This window comes from Kogia breviceps, chromosome 2 (assembly GCF_026419965.1).
Source record: "Kogia breviceps isolate mKogBre1 chromosome 2, mKogBre1 haplotype 1, whole genome shotgun sequence".
NCBI lineage: Eukaryota > Metazoa > Chordata > Mammalia > Artiodactyla > Physeteridae > Kogia > Kogia breviceps.
The window spans coordinates 34621992-34642840 of NC_081311.1; the positions used below are offsets into that span (position 1 = coordinate 34621992).

At 44.6% G+C, this 20849-nt stretch overlaps 1 protein-coding gene across 1 annotated transcript; it reads right to left on the minus strand.

The window, feature by feature from the left end:
* Positions 1-1948: 1948 nt before the first annotated feature.
* Positions 1949-7996, minus strand: HHEX (hematopoietically expressed homeobox). The gene is made up of 4 exons (XM_059055478.2): positions 7518-7996; positions 5234-5412; positions 4986-5036; positions 1949-3062 (listed from the first exon to the last, which is right to left on the minus strand). The coding sequence occupies exons 1-4, from the start codon at positions 7879-7881 to the stop codon at positions 2850-2852; spliced, it is 807 nt and encodes a 268-aa protein (XP_058911461.1). The 5' UTR covers positions 7882-7996; the 3' UTR covers positions 1949-2849.
* Positions 7997-20849: the final 12853 nt, after the last annotated feature.

The following is a 20849-nucleotide window of genomic DNA, read 5'->3' on the forward strand; positions in this document are numbered from 1 at the left end:
AACTTCCAGGCCAGTGCACACCTCTCTGCTTCAGGACCCAGTACAAATTTTCTCAGAAATTAAAATTCACAGGTAAGGACTTCCCTGGTGGTCCAGTGGGTAAGACTCTGTGCTCCCAATGCAGGCGGCCTGGGTTCTATCCCTGGTTGGGAAACTAGATCCCACATGCATGCTGCAACTAAGAAGCCCGCTTGCCGCAGCTAAAAAAAGATCCTGCATGCCGCAAGGAAGATCCCATGTGCTGCAACTAAGACCCAGTGCAGCTAAAATAAATAAATAAAATAAATAAATGTTTCTTTAAAAGGAGTCCCTTGTTCATTAAAAAAAATTATCTGTAAGTAGCAATATAGCAAGTTTGATGGAAAAAATTATTAAAATAAATAAATAATAAATAAATAAAATCCACAGGTAATTCCAGGGGCCTTCTTGAAATCTAAGGAGGCAGGGTGTGACAACCCCCTAAGTGCAACAACTTTTTCACTCTCTTCATCTGAGTGCTCATGTCTGGGAAGCCACAGCCCTGGTCAAGCCAGGCCAGGGGCAGAGGCATTCCTTCACAGAACCTCAGTCCAGACGCACCCAACTCCACAATAACTAGAGGCCTCCATAGAGGCCCAGGCTAGAGGAAGGGATTTCTTTCTTTCTTTTTTTTTTTTTTTTTTTTCCATTTTTATTGGAGTGTAGGTGATTTACGATGTACAGCAAAATGGATCAGTTATACATATACATATATCCATTCTTTTTTAGATTCTTTCCCATATAGGCCACTACAGAGTATTGAGTAGAGTTCCCTGTACTACACAGGAGGTCCTTATTAGTTACCTATTTTATATATAGTAGCGTGTATATGTCCATCCCAATCTGAGGAAGAGATTTCTGGACTCCCGCCTCACAGATCTCGCTCATCATTTTCCTGGAATGTCAGGAACCTGACGGCCCAAGTAGGCAAGCAGCTGGGCTGGCAATACCTGGCCGGGCACAAACCTCAGCCCACCCTCCTTCCTCTCAGCTCCACACCTCCCCCACCCCCCACCCCCCGCTCAGCACTGCATTCCTCCCCAGCTCACAATACCTCTTCCTCAACCCTGCTCCCTCCCCTCAACCATGAACCCTGCTCACACCTTCCCTCGTCCTCCTTCTCAACGCTGCCAGCCTCCTGTTCCCACACTGGCAGGAATTGTCGGGAGGAGGGGAGCAGGTGAGGGAGTGAAGGGTGAACGCGGGTCCCACCTGCTTTTTCCACACAAGGAGCACCTTAGAGCCCCAGACCAGCAGCTTGGGCAACACCTGGGCACTTGTTAGAAGTGTAAATTCCCTGGCCCACCCCAGACCTACCCAAATCAGAAACTCTGGGGATGGGGTGGGCATGAGTTCCAACAAGCTCTGCCGGTGATTCTGAAGCTCGCTGAAGCGGGAGAACCGCTGTCCTGGCACAAAGTACTCCCCCTCCCCCTCAGCGGACCCCCCAACCCGGGCTCGGCAGCCAAAGGATGACGCAGTGTTGACTCACGCGGGTCAAGGACGGCGGCCCGGGCTCCCCGGCCAGCCAAGGTGAATCGATGGCGTTCGGCGGCCCCCGCGCTCTGCCGCGGCGCAGCTGCTCTTCCCTTCCCGCCTCCTGGCGCGCCCGGGGCTCGGGGTCTGCTGGCGGGAGCCTCCTCCGCTGCTCCATACACACACACACACACCACTCCCCGCCCCCCGCCAACCCCCAGCAAGCTCCCGGGGAAAGGCTCACATCTACCTTTCAGGTGCCAGCCCCAAAACCGCGCCCCCAGGACGCCAGGAGCCACGAGCCGCAGGAGCGCCGGCGAGACGCACCGCCAGACGCTCCTGCGCCGGACCCCACGCCGCAGCCCCGGCCCCAACGCCCAGCACCGCGCCAGTCACCCCAGGCGCTGGAAGAAAAGGTGTGGGTTTGTTTTCATCGAAGAATGAGAGGTCCAAAGAGGTCAGTCATCCCACCGACGGATTTATTTTATATACAAGTTACTCATTTAAAAAAAAAACATTTTGGCCATGTCTTTTTTACAGTGAACAATTATATATACACACATTATAAACACTGTTTAATATAAAACACAATATCTACAATCTACTTACACTTAATTAATCTGCTACTTCTAGTTCATCTGTGATTAATTTTAGTCACTGATGAGTCAGTTTCTCTGCTTGAACTGGACTGTACTATCCCCTTAACACCTTGGTCAAACAGGTTCTAAGTGACAGTGCAAAACAAGCATTTAAGACTATCAACTTATATTGATTATATATCTCTCTGACAAAAAGAACACATACATCCCCGAGACAAGAGCTCTGAGATGGTTTTGGATTTAAGGCAGCAGTGTAAGAATGTAACAAAAAAGTAAGGAATGTTTCCTTTAAAATATTACAAGGCTGCCTGAATTGTGGGCCCCCTTTCCAAGGCATACCTCTGGATTTGGGATGTCCCTTTACTTTTCCATTAAGTGGGATGTAGGAACAGGTTATAGAAAAATCATTCAAGAAACTCCTATTAAAATCTTTAAAGTTATAACTTAAAAATTTAACAAAAAAGTTCAAAATTACTTTTTATAAATAGAAAAAACAAGTTACTTTCTTTTAAAGGGGGTGAATTTAATCAGTGAAGAGTCCCTTTATCATACAATCTAAAATCAGTTCATAAACTAAGTCAAAATTAAGGTTTCAATGTGTTTGTTATTTAGCCAGTGCACCACACATTTTAGGTTTCCAGAATACCCAAAATTGATTCCCTTTCTCATATAGTTTTCCAGTTCATCTATGGAGATTTTCTGTAGCAAATGTTATTCCAAAGCCCAGTTTTCTGAACATGCCAATATCAGTGGTCATCATCCAGCATTAAAATAGCCTTTATCACCCTCGATGTCCACTTCCTGATCAGAATCCTCTGAAATCTCTGATTCAAGGTCTTCCTGGGAGACAGGAGAGGGCGAACATTGAGAGCTATCCAAAGCACCTTTATTCTGTTCACTGGCTTGCCTCTGGTCGCAGGAATTGTCCAAACTTTCCAGTTCTTCTTTTTTATTGTTTTGAGGGTTCTCCTGAACGAAGAAGATGAAAATGGAGATTGGTGGGATCATGAGATATGAAGAAGTGAGAGACATAAATCAAATATCTTTTCATCTTCTACCATCTTTTTAATTTTTAGTTTATCAACTGCTTTCAGGTATAATATTTTTATTCAGAAAATACATACTTGTGCTTCTTTCTCACTTTGGAAGAAATAAAGTTCCTGTCATATTCAGAGAAAGATTATACTCTTGCCAGATAAGAACAACCAATCACAAATATAAATGTAAATGTGTTATGTCAAATGAAGACTTAACTCCAGCCCAGACCCATGGTCTCAAGGTTCTTAAAAGTTTAGAGAGAAAAAGAAATTAGATCACTACAGATACACACTATCTTTATTCTTCAAATATTTAAACCTTGCTAATTAACAAAATCTTCCAACATTTAAAAAATATGAATGCTAAATAGTGAATTAAGGATAAAGTTTCAAAATTATTACATTGAATCCTTTTTTTATGCATTTTCTGGAGTAAGTTCACAAACATATACAAACATAAATATGTGTAGCAAGTTACACAATCATGGCAAAGAAAAAAATGCAGAACTGGAAGAATGTTGCTAACTGGAAAGGGAGACAAATATAATTTACTTAAAATCTGGAGGAAATTTCTGGAAAATATTCCCATATTACATAGGAACCACTGTTTTTAAAGTCCCTGGTAAACTACCTTTGACCAAGAACCAAATAAGTTAGTAAATTTTTAATCCTGTTTTTGTCTAAAATGCACATAGACACTATGAGGAAATATTATGATATACTGCTAAGGTTTTTTTTTTCTAAAGCAAGACTATAGAATAATAGATTTACCAAGCTTACAACTATGTAACAAGTCACAAGGTCAGATATTGAGAGAGAATCTGAAATTTATCTCTAAATTTTAAAAAGCACGCTTTCAGGGCTTCCCTCGTGGCGCATTGGTTGAGAATCCGCCTGCCGATGCAGGGGACACGGGTTCGTGCCCCGGTCCAGGAAGATCCCACATGTCGCGGAGCGGCTGGGCCCGTGAGCCATGGCCGCTGAGCCTGTGCTCCGCCATGGGAGAGGCCACAACAGTGAGAGGCCCGCGTACCACAAAAAAAAAAAAAAAAAAAGCACGCTTTCAATTTCCCCACTCATTATTGTTTCAAAAATATTTATTATAAACCGTATATAGACTGGCAAATGAAAAATTCAGCATTTGTCAGATAACTTTGGAGAAGACATCAAGATTAGGACATCAAAAACAAATCTTTAGCTTTAAGTCAGCAGAGCTTCTTTAAAAACTGAATTAGCCTTTACTTTTTATCACATATTGCGTAACAAGGTCATTGGAAGAAAGACTGTTAGAAAGTTTAAGCTGCCTTTCAAACAGGCTTGGATATTCTCTTACTGTTTTTATATTCATTTTAAGAGCTAGAATTAGAGGGGAAATAATTTTTTAACACTTTGATATTTAATTCTTCTAAAAAACAGTGCAAACAAGACTTAAAAGTGTTTATTTCCTTATATTTACCCTTGAGCTCTGCCTAGTTTTATTGTGGCTGTGTAAATAAAAGAAACAATTTTCTCCCAAAGATAACTGCTTAAGTCATTTACTGTCAATTACTTTATCTTTCCTGCGTTAATTAGATAAACAACATATGGGGTTTATAAAACAATTAGCTGGGAGTTTTACTAGCCAGTGTGTGAAAACCCAAGCATAATTGATATAGGAACCGCATTAGGTGCTTTTAGCATTACTGCCGCCTGAACAACTCATCCTGAATTTCAGCAGGACTATTTGCCTTTTTAATCAAGGTGAAGAGGTTAAATAGTCCCTCAAATGACTTTTGCATACAACCTGTAACAGGCCTCCAATTGAGATAACATGATAAAAATATTTATTTCCATAGAAACAGAACCATGTCAATACCTGTTTTAGTCTTCTCCATTTAGCGCGTCGATTCTGAAACCAGGTTTTGACCTACAGGAAAGACAGAAAGAAAACTTGCCAGGAGCCCAGAATCCCGAGGGACCTGGGGAGTAGGGGAGAAGCCGTTCAGGAGCTGCTGAGCCAACCAGCGCTCCAAGCGCGCCAGAGCTCCCGGTCGCTCCACTGTCTCCCTTCTGCCCCGCGACCCCCGCCCCAGGAGCCTGCCTGCGCCCTGCGAGCGAGCTCACCTGCCTCTCGCTAAGCTGCAGCATCTTGGCCAGACGCTTCCTCTCGGGCGGGGAGAGGTATTTCTGGGTCTCAAACTTCTTCTCCAGCTCGATGGTCTGGTCGTTGGAGAACCTCACCTGGCCGCCTTTCCTTTTATGCAGAGGCCTCTGCAGGAAAGGGCTCCAGAGCAGGGGTTTGCCTGTGGGCAAAAGCGACGGTTAGTGAGGGCCCTGAAGCAGCGTGGCCCACCCCGGACCTGCCTGCACTGGGGATGACAAAGAATGGGAGGGGAGGCTACGGGACACTCAAGCAGACACATTCACGTATACCCCCTAAGACGTGGACCCAACACGCTCCCACCAATACACGTCATACCCACAGCCACAGGAACATCCAAAGTCACACACCTACACGGCATGTGCACAAAGATCACACGTGTATGCTCACAGACACACACCACCATCACACCCATGGCTAGATACAATCATTTTGATCCCCCAAAGAACACCGACTCTAGGTTGAGTTTAAAATACCATGACCCTCTTTAATCAGTCGCTCTCAAAATTTATACACAACTTTTTTAGTCCAGAGGACCTGCAGAGAGGTCCTCTCGCTTGGTGAACCGCACTTTCCAAATACCCGTTAGGTTGGGGAAGAGTGGGTCTGTCACACTAGCCAAGGCGTTGCTGCCAGGGTCCGGCGGCCTGGCTACAACGGAAGCCCTCCGGCCCGAGAGCAAGCTTCAGGGCGCGTGGAGCTTCCCATCCTGGCTGGAGGGCGCCGGGCCTCCTCTGATTTCACACCCGGCCGGTGGGGGCGGCCAGTTAGAGCCACCCCGTGGGTTATGGCAACATTTCCGTCAATGTGTTTCCTGTTGGTCTATCTCGAAAAACCCTTTGCTTCCTCCTGCGCAGTCCCAGCAGTAACCCAAGGAAACCCAGGGCGCGCTCTGTGAAAACGTTTGCCCCCAGGCCCGGCCTGGCTGAGGGTCCCCCTCGGGGCCCAGAAGGCAAACAGAGCCGCACCAGGCCTGTGCCATCCAACCCTCAAGAATGGAATCAAAACCACAATATAATAACTTTAAAAAAAACCTAAAATATAATCCCCCCCCCCCAAATCTCTCTAGCGATGAGAAAGGAAGGTGGAGAACTGAGTGAGGGGCCACACCATATTGATGACATTAAAATGTCAATTAATTAATTTGTTAGTTGCTTCCCCTGGGGAAGCTGCCAATAACAGAGTAGATTTAAAACCCTGATGGCCCAAGGCAAGGAGACCCGTTTTATTTACCCGGGGGGCACCAAGGGCCACCCGCAGCGCAGATCACGGGTGGCTTATTTCTTAGGCCATGCACTGAGGGTACAAGTGCCGCAAACTCTATACGGCCAACGTGTCCGCGCTGCCCTTCCTATTCCAAAGACGTGTGGGTCAGTCCGTCCGTCTGTCCGTGGGTCTGCAGGCCTGCGCTAAATGCTTTGAAAGTTGGCAATGTTGTTTTTTCGAGATTTTGCTTACGTCAGGATTCAGACTGGGGCAAAACAGCCTCAGAAAAAAAAAAAAAAAAAAAAAAAAAAGGGAAGCAACTGGTTATTTTAGCTGCCATAAAGTCACATCCCACACAGAGGAAATGAACAATATCAGAAAAACGGATCCCGGCTATCAGAAGTCGAGTGTTTCCTGAATTTGTCTGTATTGAGGATGTCGATAAAATAATCAGCAGCGTGCACTACTCCGGGGGAAGGGTCTGCTTCATGCAGCCAGGAAAACACTTAACAGCTTCTGAAACCAGATTTACTCCTATCGAGAACTCAAGATTTCCTGTATGAACGGAAAGGGTCAGGCTCTTTCACTGCACAAGCTTGTTGAACCAGGTCCAGCCCCGTAACCACCCCGGCCCGGCAGCTATCCCTGTCCCGCAGGGGCGGCCCGGGGCGCTTCGGCTCTCCCTTCCCAGTCCCTCCAGCTAAGGGAGCCCACCCGGGCGACACGCGCCCCCAGGACTCCTCCGGCCGCCGGCCCCAGCGGCAGCGCCCGAGGTCCGGCCCGGGCCCGCGCGCCCCGACGCCTGCAAGGTGCAGGAAAACCAATCTGAGTCATGGTGCGGGCAGACTGGGCTGCCCGCCGCCGGTGCCCGCGCCTGCCGTCCCCGCGCGCGCGCCCGACAGCCGCTTTTCAATCGCTTTTGCCACAACTTTCTGTTGCCTCCCCTCCGCCCCCGCCGCCTCCTGGGCGCTGCCACCTGCCGGGTGGCGCCTTTCTCGCCGCCGCCCGGGCTCGGCCCCGCCTTGACCCCGGCCGCCTTACCCAGGGGGTCGTGGCGGAGCAGGGCGTGCGTGTAGTCGTTCACCGAGCGCGGGAAGGGGTACAGAGGGCCCCCGAAGCCGCCGGGTCCGTAGGCGGCGGCCAGCGCGGCGGCGGAGTGGTGCGAGAAGGCGGGGTGGATCGGCGTGGGCTCGTACACCGGGGTCCGGTAGGAGGACACGAGGCTGGTGAAGGAGGAGTTGGGGGACGGCAGCGTGGGCGTGGGGGTGGGCGCGGCGGGCCCGCGACCCAGGATGTCCTCGATGTAGAACGGCGTCGGGTGCGCTGGCTGCAGCAGCGGCGTGGGCGCGTACAGCGGCACCCCCAAAGCGCCCGCTGCCGCCGGTCCGGGGTGCGGGTACTGCATGGCTCCGCCGCGCTCCGGGCCCTCGGAGAGCTGCCGCCCGCGCCGCGGCGCTACATTTATCCACGCTCCGCGCTCCCGGCTATAGGCTCTGCCGACCGCGGGGTGGGGCCGCGCTCTCTGGCCCCTTCCTGCCGCTGGGCCCTGCGGCCAATGGCGCGGAGCCCCCGGAGCCGTCTCCCGCCCCCACCCTTGGCCCGCCCCCGCAGGCCGAGGTCCCCGCCCCCGGGGCGCGCTTGCTCCCAGGCTCTTAGGACCCTGCGCCCGGCTGTACCCTCGCCGCCGACGCTCGGGGCTCCAGGCACCCTGCCCCGGGACGCCCTCGAAGGAAGCCCAGGGCCGCGTCCGTCAGGCGGGGCGCGAGGCAAGCAGCTGCCTGGAAGGCGGCCTCAAGCGGCCCTAACCCCGGCGGCTAGGCATCTCCGCCGAAACTCGGGGGCACTGGTCCAGGCCCGGGACCGGGGAGGCGGTAGCCGGCCCAGGCAAGGGGCGACTGGACTCGGGCCCCGCAGAAGTAGAGGCCCCTGGTCGGGCCGCGCCTTCGCAGGCCTGAGAGCACCCTCCGTGGTCAGCGCGCTCCCTGGAGTAACGGTAGCATTGGCTGTTGTCCCGGGCGTCTCGGGAGTGCTCGTAGCGGGAGAGCGTGCCCTGGGTTCCTGGGGCAACTCCAAGGAGAGAGATCCACGGCCCTTGCCTGCGTCCCAGCGTGGTAAGGACGATTAGACTTAAGGTGCTGCGGACTCTTGCTCTCTAGCCCGTTTCATCTGTGGGCTCCGGGACTCAGCCACTTCTCCGGGGACGCTGGCAGAAGTCGCTTCGGGCAGGAATCAAGGGAAGGCCTGGATCCTACGGCGCCAGGCAGAAGCTGTGCAATCTTCTCTGACCAAGTGGGGGCTGCTCCCTGTCCCCTATCCCCGGGTCCTGGGGGATCGCAGCTGCGCGCAGCCCCGCTTTCCCTTTTTGCACGTGTTTGCTATTGAAGCTGTGACGCGCTACCCGGTGTGGCCTCAGCTCTGTGCGGCTCCACTCGCCTACGGGGCAAGGGGGCATTTTCTTGATTGACGCCCTCCTGCGGCCGTCACACCTCGCGGTGAGCGGTTTCTGCCAAGGTCCTCCATTAATCGTGGAAATGAAAACACTTACCGGCTTTTTCTATTTAGAGTTTTTATTTACATCTTGGGATTATTTCTCCGACTGCAGTGGGAAGGCAGTAGGAAGAGTGGGCTGGAAGCCGGATGGCCTGAGTTCAAGTTTCTGTCCGCACTTTTTTTGTTGAGCAACTGCTGTGTGCCAGCAGTGAACAGAACAGATAGATGTAGTTCCTGTCCTCGCAGTGGCAGGAAACAAATTTTAATACAGTGACATATGTGTGCTAGGAAGGAGAAGTACGTGGTAACCTGAAACCTTATAACAAGCAGACACCACCTAGTTGGGTGAGGGAGATGTGTTAAGGAAGAGAAAGTGTTCTCCAAGGAAGTGATGTTTGAAAAATGAGTAGGTGTCTAGGAGCCTAGAGAGGAACTAAAATTTCAAGTCCAGGGAATAACAAGTGAGTGTCCTCAATACAACTTTTCAAGTCACCCTCCCTGAGCTTTTCTCATCTGAAACAATTAGGGCTTAACCTAAAGGTTTCTGATCTTTTTGGGTTGGGGTCATAGGCGTCTTTCAAAATCTAACGACGTTTCAGTTAAAACGTTGGGAGAGGGTAAGAATATTTGCCTTTATTATACAAACTGTCTCTGGAAGGATACACAAAAACCTAATAACATTGGCTGTCTGTGAAGGGAGAGGTGGAGATGGAGAGAGAATGTACTGTACACTTTGTGACTCTTTGGAGAATTGAACTGTGTGGATGTGTGACCTTTTCATTGTGTAAGTAGGTCTTTGAAGCCGTGGCTGATTCTAGGTCTGGGACAGGACATGTACAAGGTGAGCTCCAGGTATCTTGTGCCAGAAACCACAGACAGAAAACAGGAACCGGCTTGAAGGGTTTTCCATTGGCCAAATTTGGGGTAATTTAAGCATCAAAACTATGGATTATAAGAGTTCATAGTATTACTGTTCATAGTGATACTCAGAGAGAAAAAGGGATGGTAGATGGTAAAGCTGGAAGATGCTAGCTAACAAATGTAGAAACATTGATTAAAATCAGAAAATGTATTAATTCATTCAAGAATCATCCAAAACCATCAAGTGAAACATTGTTGAGGCTGAGGATTTTCACAAGGTCTCATAGTATCACCCCAATTGATTGGATTCTGGATTTCTTTTAAGCTCTAAAAGACATTTAGGGGGATAATAGGGAAAAATTGAATAGGGATTGTATGTTAGATGACATTATTATATTAATGGTCATTGTTGGGCTTCCCTGGTGGCGCAGTGATTGAGAATCCACCTGCCGATTCAGGGGACGCGGGTTCGTGCCCCGGTCCGGGAAAATCCCACATGCCGCGGAGCGGCTGGGCCCGTGAGCCATGGCTGCTGAGCCTGCGCGTCCGGAGCCTGTGCTCCGCAACGGGAGAGGCCACAACAGTGAGAGGCCCGCGTACCGCAAAAAAAAAAAAAAAAGTTCATTGTTTTAGGTGTGATATTGTTATTGTGGGTGAAATGTCGTTATTCTGGGAGGTACAAGCTAAGGTGTTTGGGTGTGAAAGGTCATGAAATCTGCAACTTACTTTCAAACTGATACACATACACAAAATATATATGTGTGTATATGTATATACACAAAGAGGGAGATAAACAAAATTAGAAAATTTATTTATTTGTGAATTTAAGTGAAGAGTATACAGGTGTTCATTGTACTAGTTTCAGCTTCTCTGTAGGTTTGAAATTTTTTAATATAAAAACTTAAAAAATAAGTATGAATCTGTATGTTAAAAATTAAAAATACTGTTTCGGTTTTTTTAAAAGCTAAAAATTATTTGAATTATTTGTTAAGTCTGCATACAAGTTCAGGTAGTGCATTCCTCCTGGAAACCATCTGTGGAGGGCCATTTGTGAATCATCGGTCTCTCTGGGGTCTGGTCTGATGTCGTGCCCCCTCCACCAGCCATAATTCTCCTCACATGGACTGATGGAGAATTCAGGAAGGTGCTGGGAGACTGAAAGTAAAGTGTATTCTTCTGTGTATCAAGGACAGAGACGGGATTTGGGAACAAAGAAAGGACAGTTGTTATGTTAAAGAACTTCAGAAGTTATGTCTGTTTTAAACTAAGCAGGTAACTGTGATTACTATTTTCTCACAAAATGTTTATCCCTCATCTTTATCTCCTTTTTCCTGCCCCTTCTACCTAGCAAGTAATTGAGATGATTACTGCAACTCATTTAATGCCCTTACATTAAATCACTGGCCAGCCTTCATTCTCCATCTTCATAAATAGTATGAGTTTATAGTTTATTCTGTGCATGACTCGGCCACCAGCCAAAAAGATCTAAGTCTACAAACATTCCAAAAGTATGTATTAAAATACTAGGGAAATAATCAATATAGGAAAAGGCAGCATCATTCCTTTCTTTGATTTAGACACAGACCCTGTGAAGTGATGGGGATCTTATAAGGCATTGGTATAACATTGCAACTCAGCTACATAATCCTAACCAGCAAATTGAAGCACTTAATTCTGTTAAGCTATATAACACCACATCTTCTAAATCCAGTCGTCAGATCCATGTTCATTTCACTATAGTTAAAAAAAATTACAACCACATTTGTGAATGTCACAGTATGACTTCCATACTGAATGAATGTCACATTCATTGAACTACATAATTTTTAATATCACTTGTGTAGGTTTTATAGTTCATTTTATTGTCTTAAAAGTCATCTGGGGCTCTAAAAGAACTAGATTTTCCCAAAGTTGTCCTTAAAATTTTTTTTCACCCAGTCAGAACTAATAAAACAAAACTGTTGTAGCCATTTAATTCAGAATCTCTTGGAGTTTCAATATTTTTTCTCTGCTGGATACTAAAACCAATAAAGCTACATGAGATTTTAATTATATTCTGAATTAAAGAAGACTCTCTTTAAAAATTTGGCACTACTGTTGTGCAAGATACCAAACTTTGTAAGAAGAGAATGTGGTTCTCACCTCTAGTTTATCTAGTAGGAGTTCAGGTAAATTTTTTGCAACTTATTTTCAGTAATTAAATGTACATAGAAGTAAAACTTCAAATGAGCTATAGCTTGAGAGCATGAATTGATTTTATTATAACATTTAATTCTATTTCACTGTATTGTATTTTATTTAAAATTTGACAAAATCTAATTAATTAGTGTTTTAGGGTTTTACTAACTTACAAGATGCTACTGTGATCAAAAGAAATATCTTGTCCATCTCACGAGTGGGATCAGAGCTCTGGAAAACACAGGCAGTAGTCATCACAATGTTGCTTTGCCTGGCGGCAAGCAATAAGCTATAAAAAAATTAGTTTAGCCTGTCTTTCCTTCTCCCAAGTTGAAAGGCAAACAATTTTTGGTTGTTTGATTTTTTAACCTCATAAATTATACAAAATACTATTTGTATGGCTTATGTTGAAGGAAAACAAAATTGATAAAAGGAACAGGGCTGTACATTTCCTAAATCTTTGCTAGTTTAGGGAAGATGGTTCTGATTTGTTTCTTCTTCTGAGTTCATGATATTGATTATTAGTCCCTCCAGCCACTCAGCCACTGAAGCTAAAAAGAGAAGAGCCTTGTTTGAGATGGGGAAGAGAGAAGCAGAGAGAAGGGAGATTGAATAGTTGAAGTGGGAGTAGTGGAAAAGAGGAAAAGAGAAGATGACTGTCCAGGGTGATTTGGGGGACTGAACTTAATAGCGTATAGTCCCCAAGACTGGAGAGGCCTAATGGTTCCTGAAGAGCAGGAGCTGTGTCTTAGTCATCCCTGTCCTCCACCAGCACCCAGCACTGTCCCTGGCATCAAGATGGCATCATCAAATGTGGGTCACTGTGTCGCCCCAGCACTTCTAGGAGAAAGAGCAGGATTATATAGGCTGAAAGCCCAACAATCCTGAGTACAAAAGGGGCTTGCTGGGTTTCCAGGGAGAACGAGCCATTCTGTTTTTCTGAATGAGAAGGTGAACATCTGGATGGAGCAGAATATTTAAGAAGTCTCAGAGGGAATGAGGACAAGGAATATGGACAAGAGCAGCAGTCACAGGGGCAGTTGCTGTGGTGACAGCAGCTCCTAAACTGGGTGGCTCGTGGCACTGAGCCACAGTTTGTGAGGCCTTTCTCTTTCGTGATCATCAGGAGCGATGATTGTGGAAGCAGAGCAGGAGGATGTTACACATGGAGTACCAGCCATCGAGTTGATGGAAAACTAGCCACAAAATGACTGTAGGCTCATTACTTTCCACCTTATTAACCCTCTAAGGCTGGAAACCCAGGAAACTTTTGCTCCCTTTTTGTAATCCAGCAGATAGGTAACAACTCCATGTTATAAATGAGGAAACAGGCCCAGAGAAGTTAAACAAATTGCCAAAGGCACAGAGCAAATAAATAGCAAAGCAAGGATTTAATCTTGGACATGATTCTTTGACAAGATCTTTCTGTGGTTCCATAAAGCCGTGCTGTTGGTTAAGCAATTGTAAGAGGTGCAAGTACTATTTTTAAACAAGAAGGCCATACCTATCACTTTATTCCCTGCGTATGCACACATTCCTGAGTATTCTGGGACATTAAAGTGAAAAACAGGAAGTCTCCATGAAAGAAAAAAAAAGGAGAGCAAAGGTTTTTTGGTTTTTTTGGCCATGCCGTATAGCATGCAGGATCTTAGTTCCACGACCAGGGATCGAACCCGTGCCCTCTGCAGTGGAAGTGTGGGGTCTTAGCCCGTGGACTGCCAGGTAAGTCTCTTTATTAATCTAAATGTATAAGCAAGCATATATTGTCTATTATGATCAGGTACATAAGTACATACATATATAGATACAGTGTATACAAAATTATTGATCAGTACCATGCTCAAAGTAAATTAATTTCTACCACTTTTTATTTTTAAAATTATAATAATTGCACTAGGTTATATTTTTCTAATTTTTGAATTTTATTTATTTTTTTATACATCAGGTTTTATTAGTCATCAATTTTATACACATCAGTGTATACATGTCAATCCCAATCACCCAATTCAGCACACCACCATCCCCACCCTCTGGCCACTTTCCCCCATTGGTGTCCATACGTTTGTTCTCTACATCTGTGTCTCAGTTTCTGCCCTGCAAACCAGTTCATCTGTACCATTTTTCTAGGTTCCACATATATGCGTTAATATACGATATTTGTTTTTCTCTTTCTGACTAACTTCACTGTGTATGACAGTCTCTAGATCCATCAACGTCTTCACAAACGACCCAATTTCATTCCGTTTTATGGCTGAGTAATATTCCCTTGTATATATGTACCACAACTTCTTTATCCATTCATCTGTCGATGGGCATTTAGGTTGCTTCCATGACCTGGCTATTGTAAATAGTGCTGCAATGAACATTGGGGTGCATGTGTCTTTTTGAATTATGCTTTTCTCTGGGTATATACCCAGTAGTGGGATTGCTGGGTCATCTGGTAATTCTATTTTTAGTTTTTTAAGGAACCTCCATACTGTTCTCCATAGTGGCTGTATCAATTTACATTCCCACACACAGTGGAAGAGGTTTCCCTTTTCTCCACACCCTCTCCAGCATTTGTTGTTTGTAGATTTTCTGACGATGCCCATTCTAACTGGGGTGAGGTGATACCTCATTGTAGTTTTGATTTGCATTTCTCTAATAGTGATGTTGAGCAGCTTTTCATGTGCTTCTTAGCCATCTGTATGTCTTCTTTGGAGAAATGTCTATTTAGGTATTCTGCCCATTTTTGGATTGGGTTGCTTGTTTCTTTAATATTAAGCTGCATAAGCTGTTTATATATTTTGGAGATTAATTCTTTGTCCGTTGATTCGTTTGCAAATATTTTCTCCCATTCTGAAGGTTGTCTTTTCATCTTGTTTATGGTTTTCTTTGCTGTGCAAAAGCTTTGAAGTTTCATTAGGTCCCATTTGTTTATTTTTTTTAAATTTCCATTACTCTAGGAGGTGGATCAAAAAAGATCTTGCTGTGATTTATGTCAAAGAGTATTCTTCCTATGTTTTCCTCTAGGAGTTTTATAGTGTCCGGTCTTACATTTAGGTCTTGAATCCATTTTGAGTTTATTTTTGTGTATGGTGTTAGGGAGTGTTCTAATTTCATTCTTTTACATGTAGCTGTCCAGTTTTCCCAGCACCACTTATTGAAGAGGCTGTCTTTTCTCCATTGTATATCCTTGCCTCCTTTGTCGTAGATTAGTTAACCATAGGTGCGTGGGTTTATCTCTGGGCTTTCTATCCCGTTCCATTGATCTATATTTCTGTTTTTGTGCCAGTACCATATTGTCTTGATTCCTGTAGCTTTGTAGTATAGTCTGAAGTCAGGGAGTCTGATTCCTCCAGCTCCTTCTTTTTCCCTCAAGACTGCTTTTGCTATTCGGGGTCTTTTGTGTCTCCATACAAATTTTAAGATTTTTTGTTCCAGTTCTGTAAAAAATGCCATTGGTAATTTGATCAGGATTGCATTGCATCTGTAAATTGCTTTGGGTAGTATAGTCATTTTCACAATATTGATTCTTCTAGTCCAAGAACATGGTATATCTCTCCATCTTGTTTGTGTCATCTTTAATTTCTTTCATCAGTCTTATAGTTTTCTGCATACAGGTCTTTTGTCTCCCTAGGTAGGTTTATTCCTAGGTATTTTATTCTTTTTGTTGCAATGGTAAATGGGAGTGTTTCCTTCATTTCTGTTTCAGATTTTTCATCATTAGTGTATAGGAATGCAAGAGATTTCTGTGCATTAAGTTTGTATCATGCAACTTTACCAAATTCATTGATTAGCTCTAGTAGTTTTCTGGTGGCATCTTTAGGATTCTTTATGTACAGTACCATGTCATCTGCAAACAGTGACAGTTTTATTTCTTCTTTTCCAATTTGTATTCCTTTTATTTCTTTTTCTTCTCTGATTGCCGTGGCTAGGACTTCCAAAACTATGTTGAATAATAGTGGTGAGAGTGGACATCCTTGCCTTTTTCCTGATCTTAGAGGAAATGCCTTCGGTTTTTCACCATTGAGAATGATGTTTGTGGTGGGTTTGTCGTATATGGCCTTTATTATGTTGAGGTAGGTTCCCTCTATGCCCCACTTTCTGGAGAGTTTTTATCATAAATGGGTGTTGAATTTGGTCAAAAGCTTTTTCTGCATCTATTGAGATGACCATATGGTTTTTATTCTTCAATTTGTTAATATGGTGTATCACTTTGATTGGTTTGCATCCCTTGAAGAATGAAGAATCCTTGCATCTCTGGGATAAATCCCACTTGATCATGGTGTATGATCCTTTTAATGTTTTGTTGGATTCTGTTTGCTAGTATTTTGTTGAGGATTTTTGCATCTATATTCATCAGTGATATTGGTCTGTAATTTTTTTTTTTTGTAGTATCTTTGTCTGGTTTTGTTATTAGGGTGATGGTGGCCTCATAGAATTAGTTTGGGAATGTTCCTTCCTCTGCAATTTTTTGGAAGAGTTTGAGAAGTATGGGTGTTAGCTCTTTTCTAAATGTTTCATAGAATTCACCTGTGATGCCATCTGGTCCTGGACTTTTGTTTGTTAGAAGATTTTAAATCACAGTTTCAATTTCATTACTTGTGGTTTGTCTGTTCATATTTTCTATTTCTTCCTGATTCAGTCTTGGAAGGTTATACCTTTCTAAGAATTTGTCCATTTCTTCCAGGTTGTCTATTTTATTGGCACAGAGTTGCTTGTAGTAGTCTCTTAAGATGCATTGTATTTCTGCAGTGTCTGTTGTAACTTCTCCTTTTTCATTTCTAATTTTATTGATTTGAGTCCTCTCCCTCTTTTTCTTAATGAGTCTGGCTAATGGTTTATTAATTTTGTTTATCTTCTCAAAGAACCAGCTTTTAGTTTTATTGATCTTTGCTATTGTTTTCCTTGTTCCTATTTCATTTATTTCTGCTCTGGTCTTTATGATTTCTTCCCTTCTGCTAACTTTGGGTTTTGTTTGTTGTTCTTTTTCTAGGGCCTTTATGTGTAAAGTTAGATTGTTTATTTGAGATTTTTCATGTTTCTTGTGGTAGGCTTGTATACCTATAAAATTCTGTCTTAGAACTGCTTTTGCTGCTTGCCATAGGTTTTGAATTGTCGTGTTTTCATTGTCATTTGTCTCTAGGTATTTTTTGATTTCCTCTTTGATTTCTTCAGTGATTTCTTGGTCATTTAGTAGTGTACTGGTTAGCTTCCCTGTGTTTGTGTTCTGTACGTTTTTTTCCCTGTAATGATTTCAGTTTTCTTAAATTTACTGAAGCTTGATTTGTGACCCAAGATGTGACCTATCCTGGAGAACGTTCCATGGGCACCTGAGAAGAAAGTGTAATCTGCTGTTTTTGGATGGAATGTCCTATAAATATCAATAAATCTATCTGGTCTATTGTGTCATTTTAAAGCTTCTGTTTACTTATTTATTTTCATTTTGGATGATCCTTCCATTGGTGTAAGTGAGGTGTTAAAGTCCCCTACTATTATTGTGTTACTGTCGATTTCCTCTTTTATAGCTGTTAGCAGTTGCCTTATGTATTGAGGTACTCCTATGTTGGGTGCATATATAATTATAATTGTTATGTCTTCTTCTTGGATTGATACCTTGATCATTATGTAGTGTCCTTCCTTGTCTCCTGTAACATTCTTTATTTTAAAGTCTATTTTATCTGATATGAGTATTGCTACTCTAGCTTTCTTTTGATTTCCATTTGCATGGAATATCTTTTTCCATCCCTTCACTTTCAGTCTGTATCTTTGTCTGGTTTTTGTATCAGGATGATGGTGGCCTCATAAAATGAGTTTGGGAGCTCACGCCAAGGAGTGCTTCCCAGAACTTCTGCTGCCAGTGTCCTTGTCCCCATGATGAGCCACAGCCACACCCCGCCTCTGCAGGAGACCCTCCAACACTAGAAGGTAGGTCTCGTTCAGTCTCCTCTGGGGTCACTGCTCCTTCTCCTGGGTCCTGATGCACACACTACTTTGTGTGTGCCCTCCAAGTGTGGGGTCTCTGTTTCCCCCAGTCCTGTCGAAGTCCTACAATCAAATCCCACTAACCTCCAAAGTCTGATTCTCTAGGAATTCCTCCTCCTATTGCTGGACCCCCAGGTTGGGAAGCCTGACGTGAGGCTCAGAACCTTCACTCCAGTGGGTGGACTTCTGTGGTATAAGTGTTCTCCAGTCTGTGAGTCACCCACCCAGTATTTATGGGATTTGATTTTACTGTGATTGCGCCCCTCCTACTGTCTCATTGTGGCTTCTCCTTTGTCTTTGGATGTGGGGTATCTTTTTTCGTGAGTTCCAGTGTCTTCCTGTCAGTGATTGTCCAGCAGCTAGTTGTGGTTCTGTTGTTCTCGCCAGAGGGTGTGAGAGCACGTCCTTCTACTCCGCCATATTTGTTCAGGGCCTTGCTGTCTGAAGCGTAAGGAGGGGCTGAATTTCCTAAAGCACAGGCTGGTGGAGGCTCTTTGGGCTGAACAGGAGCTGGAGCTGGAGCTGGAGCTGCAGCAGGAGCGGGAGCAGGATCCCGCACTGGAGCCTGTAGCCAGGGCGAGAATATCTGCTTCTGGTGTTGCAGCTGCCCGGGAACTTCTCCGAATTTGCACTAGGTTATTTCAAACTCCATAAATTAAAACTGTTTGGGGGCTTCCCTGGTGGCGCAGTGGTTGAGAGTCCGCCTGCAGATGCAGGGGATGCAGGTTCGTGCCCCGGTCCAGGAGGATCCCACATACCGCTGAGTGGCTGGGCCCGTGAGCCATGGCCGCTGAGCCTGTGCGTCTGGAGCCTGTGCTCCGCAATAGGAGAAGCCACAGCAGTGAGAGGCCCGCGTACCACAAAAAAAAAAAAAAAAAAAAAAAAAAAAGAAAAACAAACTGTTTTGATTACATTTTAATCATCCAATATTGTATTTTAAATGTCAAAGACCCTTTTTCATACAAAGGATAGAAAATAAACCCATTATTTATCTTTATAGAAACTTCAAGCAAGTATTATTAGGTTTATCAATTCATGGTCTATTCCCATTGATATAAAGAAAAATCAGAGTGGTTCTAAAAGTGTAGCCTGATTTTGTTTTTGCTCTTCTAATTCTGAGTTATCCAACCAAGTGATTTATAATTCAGTGAGAAAGTAACAACAGCCATTTAAAATAATATTTTTAATAAAATATCTACGAAATGGTTTTTACTGGTTTCTCTTCTTTCTCTTCCTCTTTTGGGGAAAAAGTATCAAGTGAGATCTGCCACTGATGCTTCTATTGAACCAAAGCCACTTGCTCCAGCAGATAATTTGCCATGCAAGGTACAGTAGCAAGGTTTTCAATTTCCTTCAAAACAAAAGCTTTTCAGTATGGAGATTAGGTTAAACATAACAGGATAGCAGATCAAATTCTTTTTTTGTTTTTTTTTGGCTGCATTGGGTCTTCATTTCTGCACGTGGGCTTTCTCTAGTTGCAGTGAGCGGGGGCTACTCTTTATTGCAGTGCGCAGACTTCTCATTGCGGTGGCTTCTCTTATTGCAGAGTACAGGCTCTAGGCATGCAGGCTTCAGTAGTGGTACGCGGGCTCAGTACTTGTGGCTCACGGGCTCTAGAGCACAGGCTAAGTAGTTGTGGCTCACAGGCTTAGTTGCTCCGTGGCATGTGGGAACTTCCTGGACCAGGGATCAAACCCGTGTCCCCTGCATTGGCAGGCAAATTCTTAACCAGGGAAGTCCCAGATCAAATTCTTATATGCTCAGGACTTTTTGAGTACACATTGGGGAAGTATCTTTGAAGGCATGGGTGGTCACCATAAAAACTGAGAAAGACTCGGCTGGTAGGGGCTGGAAGAAATAATAAGTAAACATATAACAATTTTGTTCAAAAAGAGTGAAATGGGAACAAAACAGGCACACATTTGAAAAGGAACCTCTCTTGAAATCAGTCCCACTATTTATCTAACAAGTTAGAAGTTGTTAACAGGAAAGTACACTGATTCTGCTCCCACCTAGGATGTAGAAAACTGAAAAGACCATTGTTGCCATTCTAACAAGAAAAAACTAGACAAACCACATAATCATAGCTTTTCTGAACCAATCAGAGAGCTTTCTTAGGACAGCCAAGCAATCTGAGGAAAGAGAGGACTTCCCAGTGAGAGACAGGGATGAACAGTAACCAAACCTGGGAGGAGGAGACACCAGATACCGTGCAAGCAAGGTAAGAAGAATTCAGCTAAAATATTTAACAAATTAGCAAAGGTTTAATGTGAGCTAGCACGAAAGTATAGAACCCCTGGGAGCTACAGACACGATGGGAATTGGCACACACTAACAGGCTCTTCACAGGCTTTACCAGGTGCTCAAGAAAAACAGAAGCCCAGGCAGGAGACCAGAGAAAGCCGCCATTTGTGAAGCATGCTTGGAAAAGAGAGCAGCCACGACTACAAAAAAAAGGCATGAAGCTCTGACCAGACCCTTCTTCCTTACAGACCAAAGCCATAGGGAGAAGGGTAGAAAAACTGGTCGCTCCCAGGGAACAGGTGAAAACTACTGTGATTGAGATCAAGGTAAAAAAACAAACAAAAACCCTCTACTTCTAGGGGAGGAGCAGGAAACTCTCTCCTGCAAAGAACCTGCCAAAATTACTGGCAGAGTTTTGCTACCCCAGGGAGGGACAGGATCACTGAGAAAGCCCAAATCCCCTGAGACCCAGGACACAGGGCCTGCTAGGACTAAAGCTGGACCTGGGCAGCAGAAAACCCTCCCCAATCCCCAACTCCAGGACAGCAAGACCCAAGAATGAGGGAAGGGAACATCAGCCTTCCCATGGTGGAAGGGCAAAAGTGTGCTCAGAGACCCTTCCCCAGTTCAGGC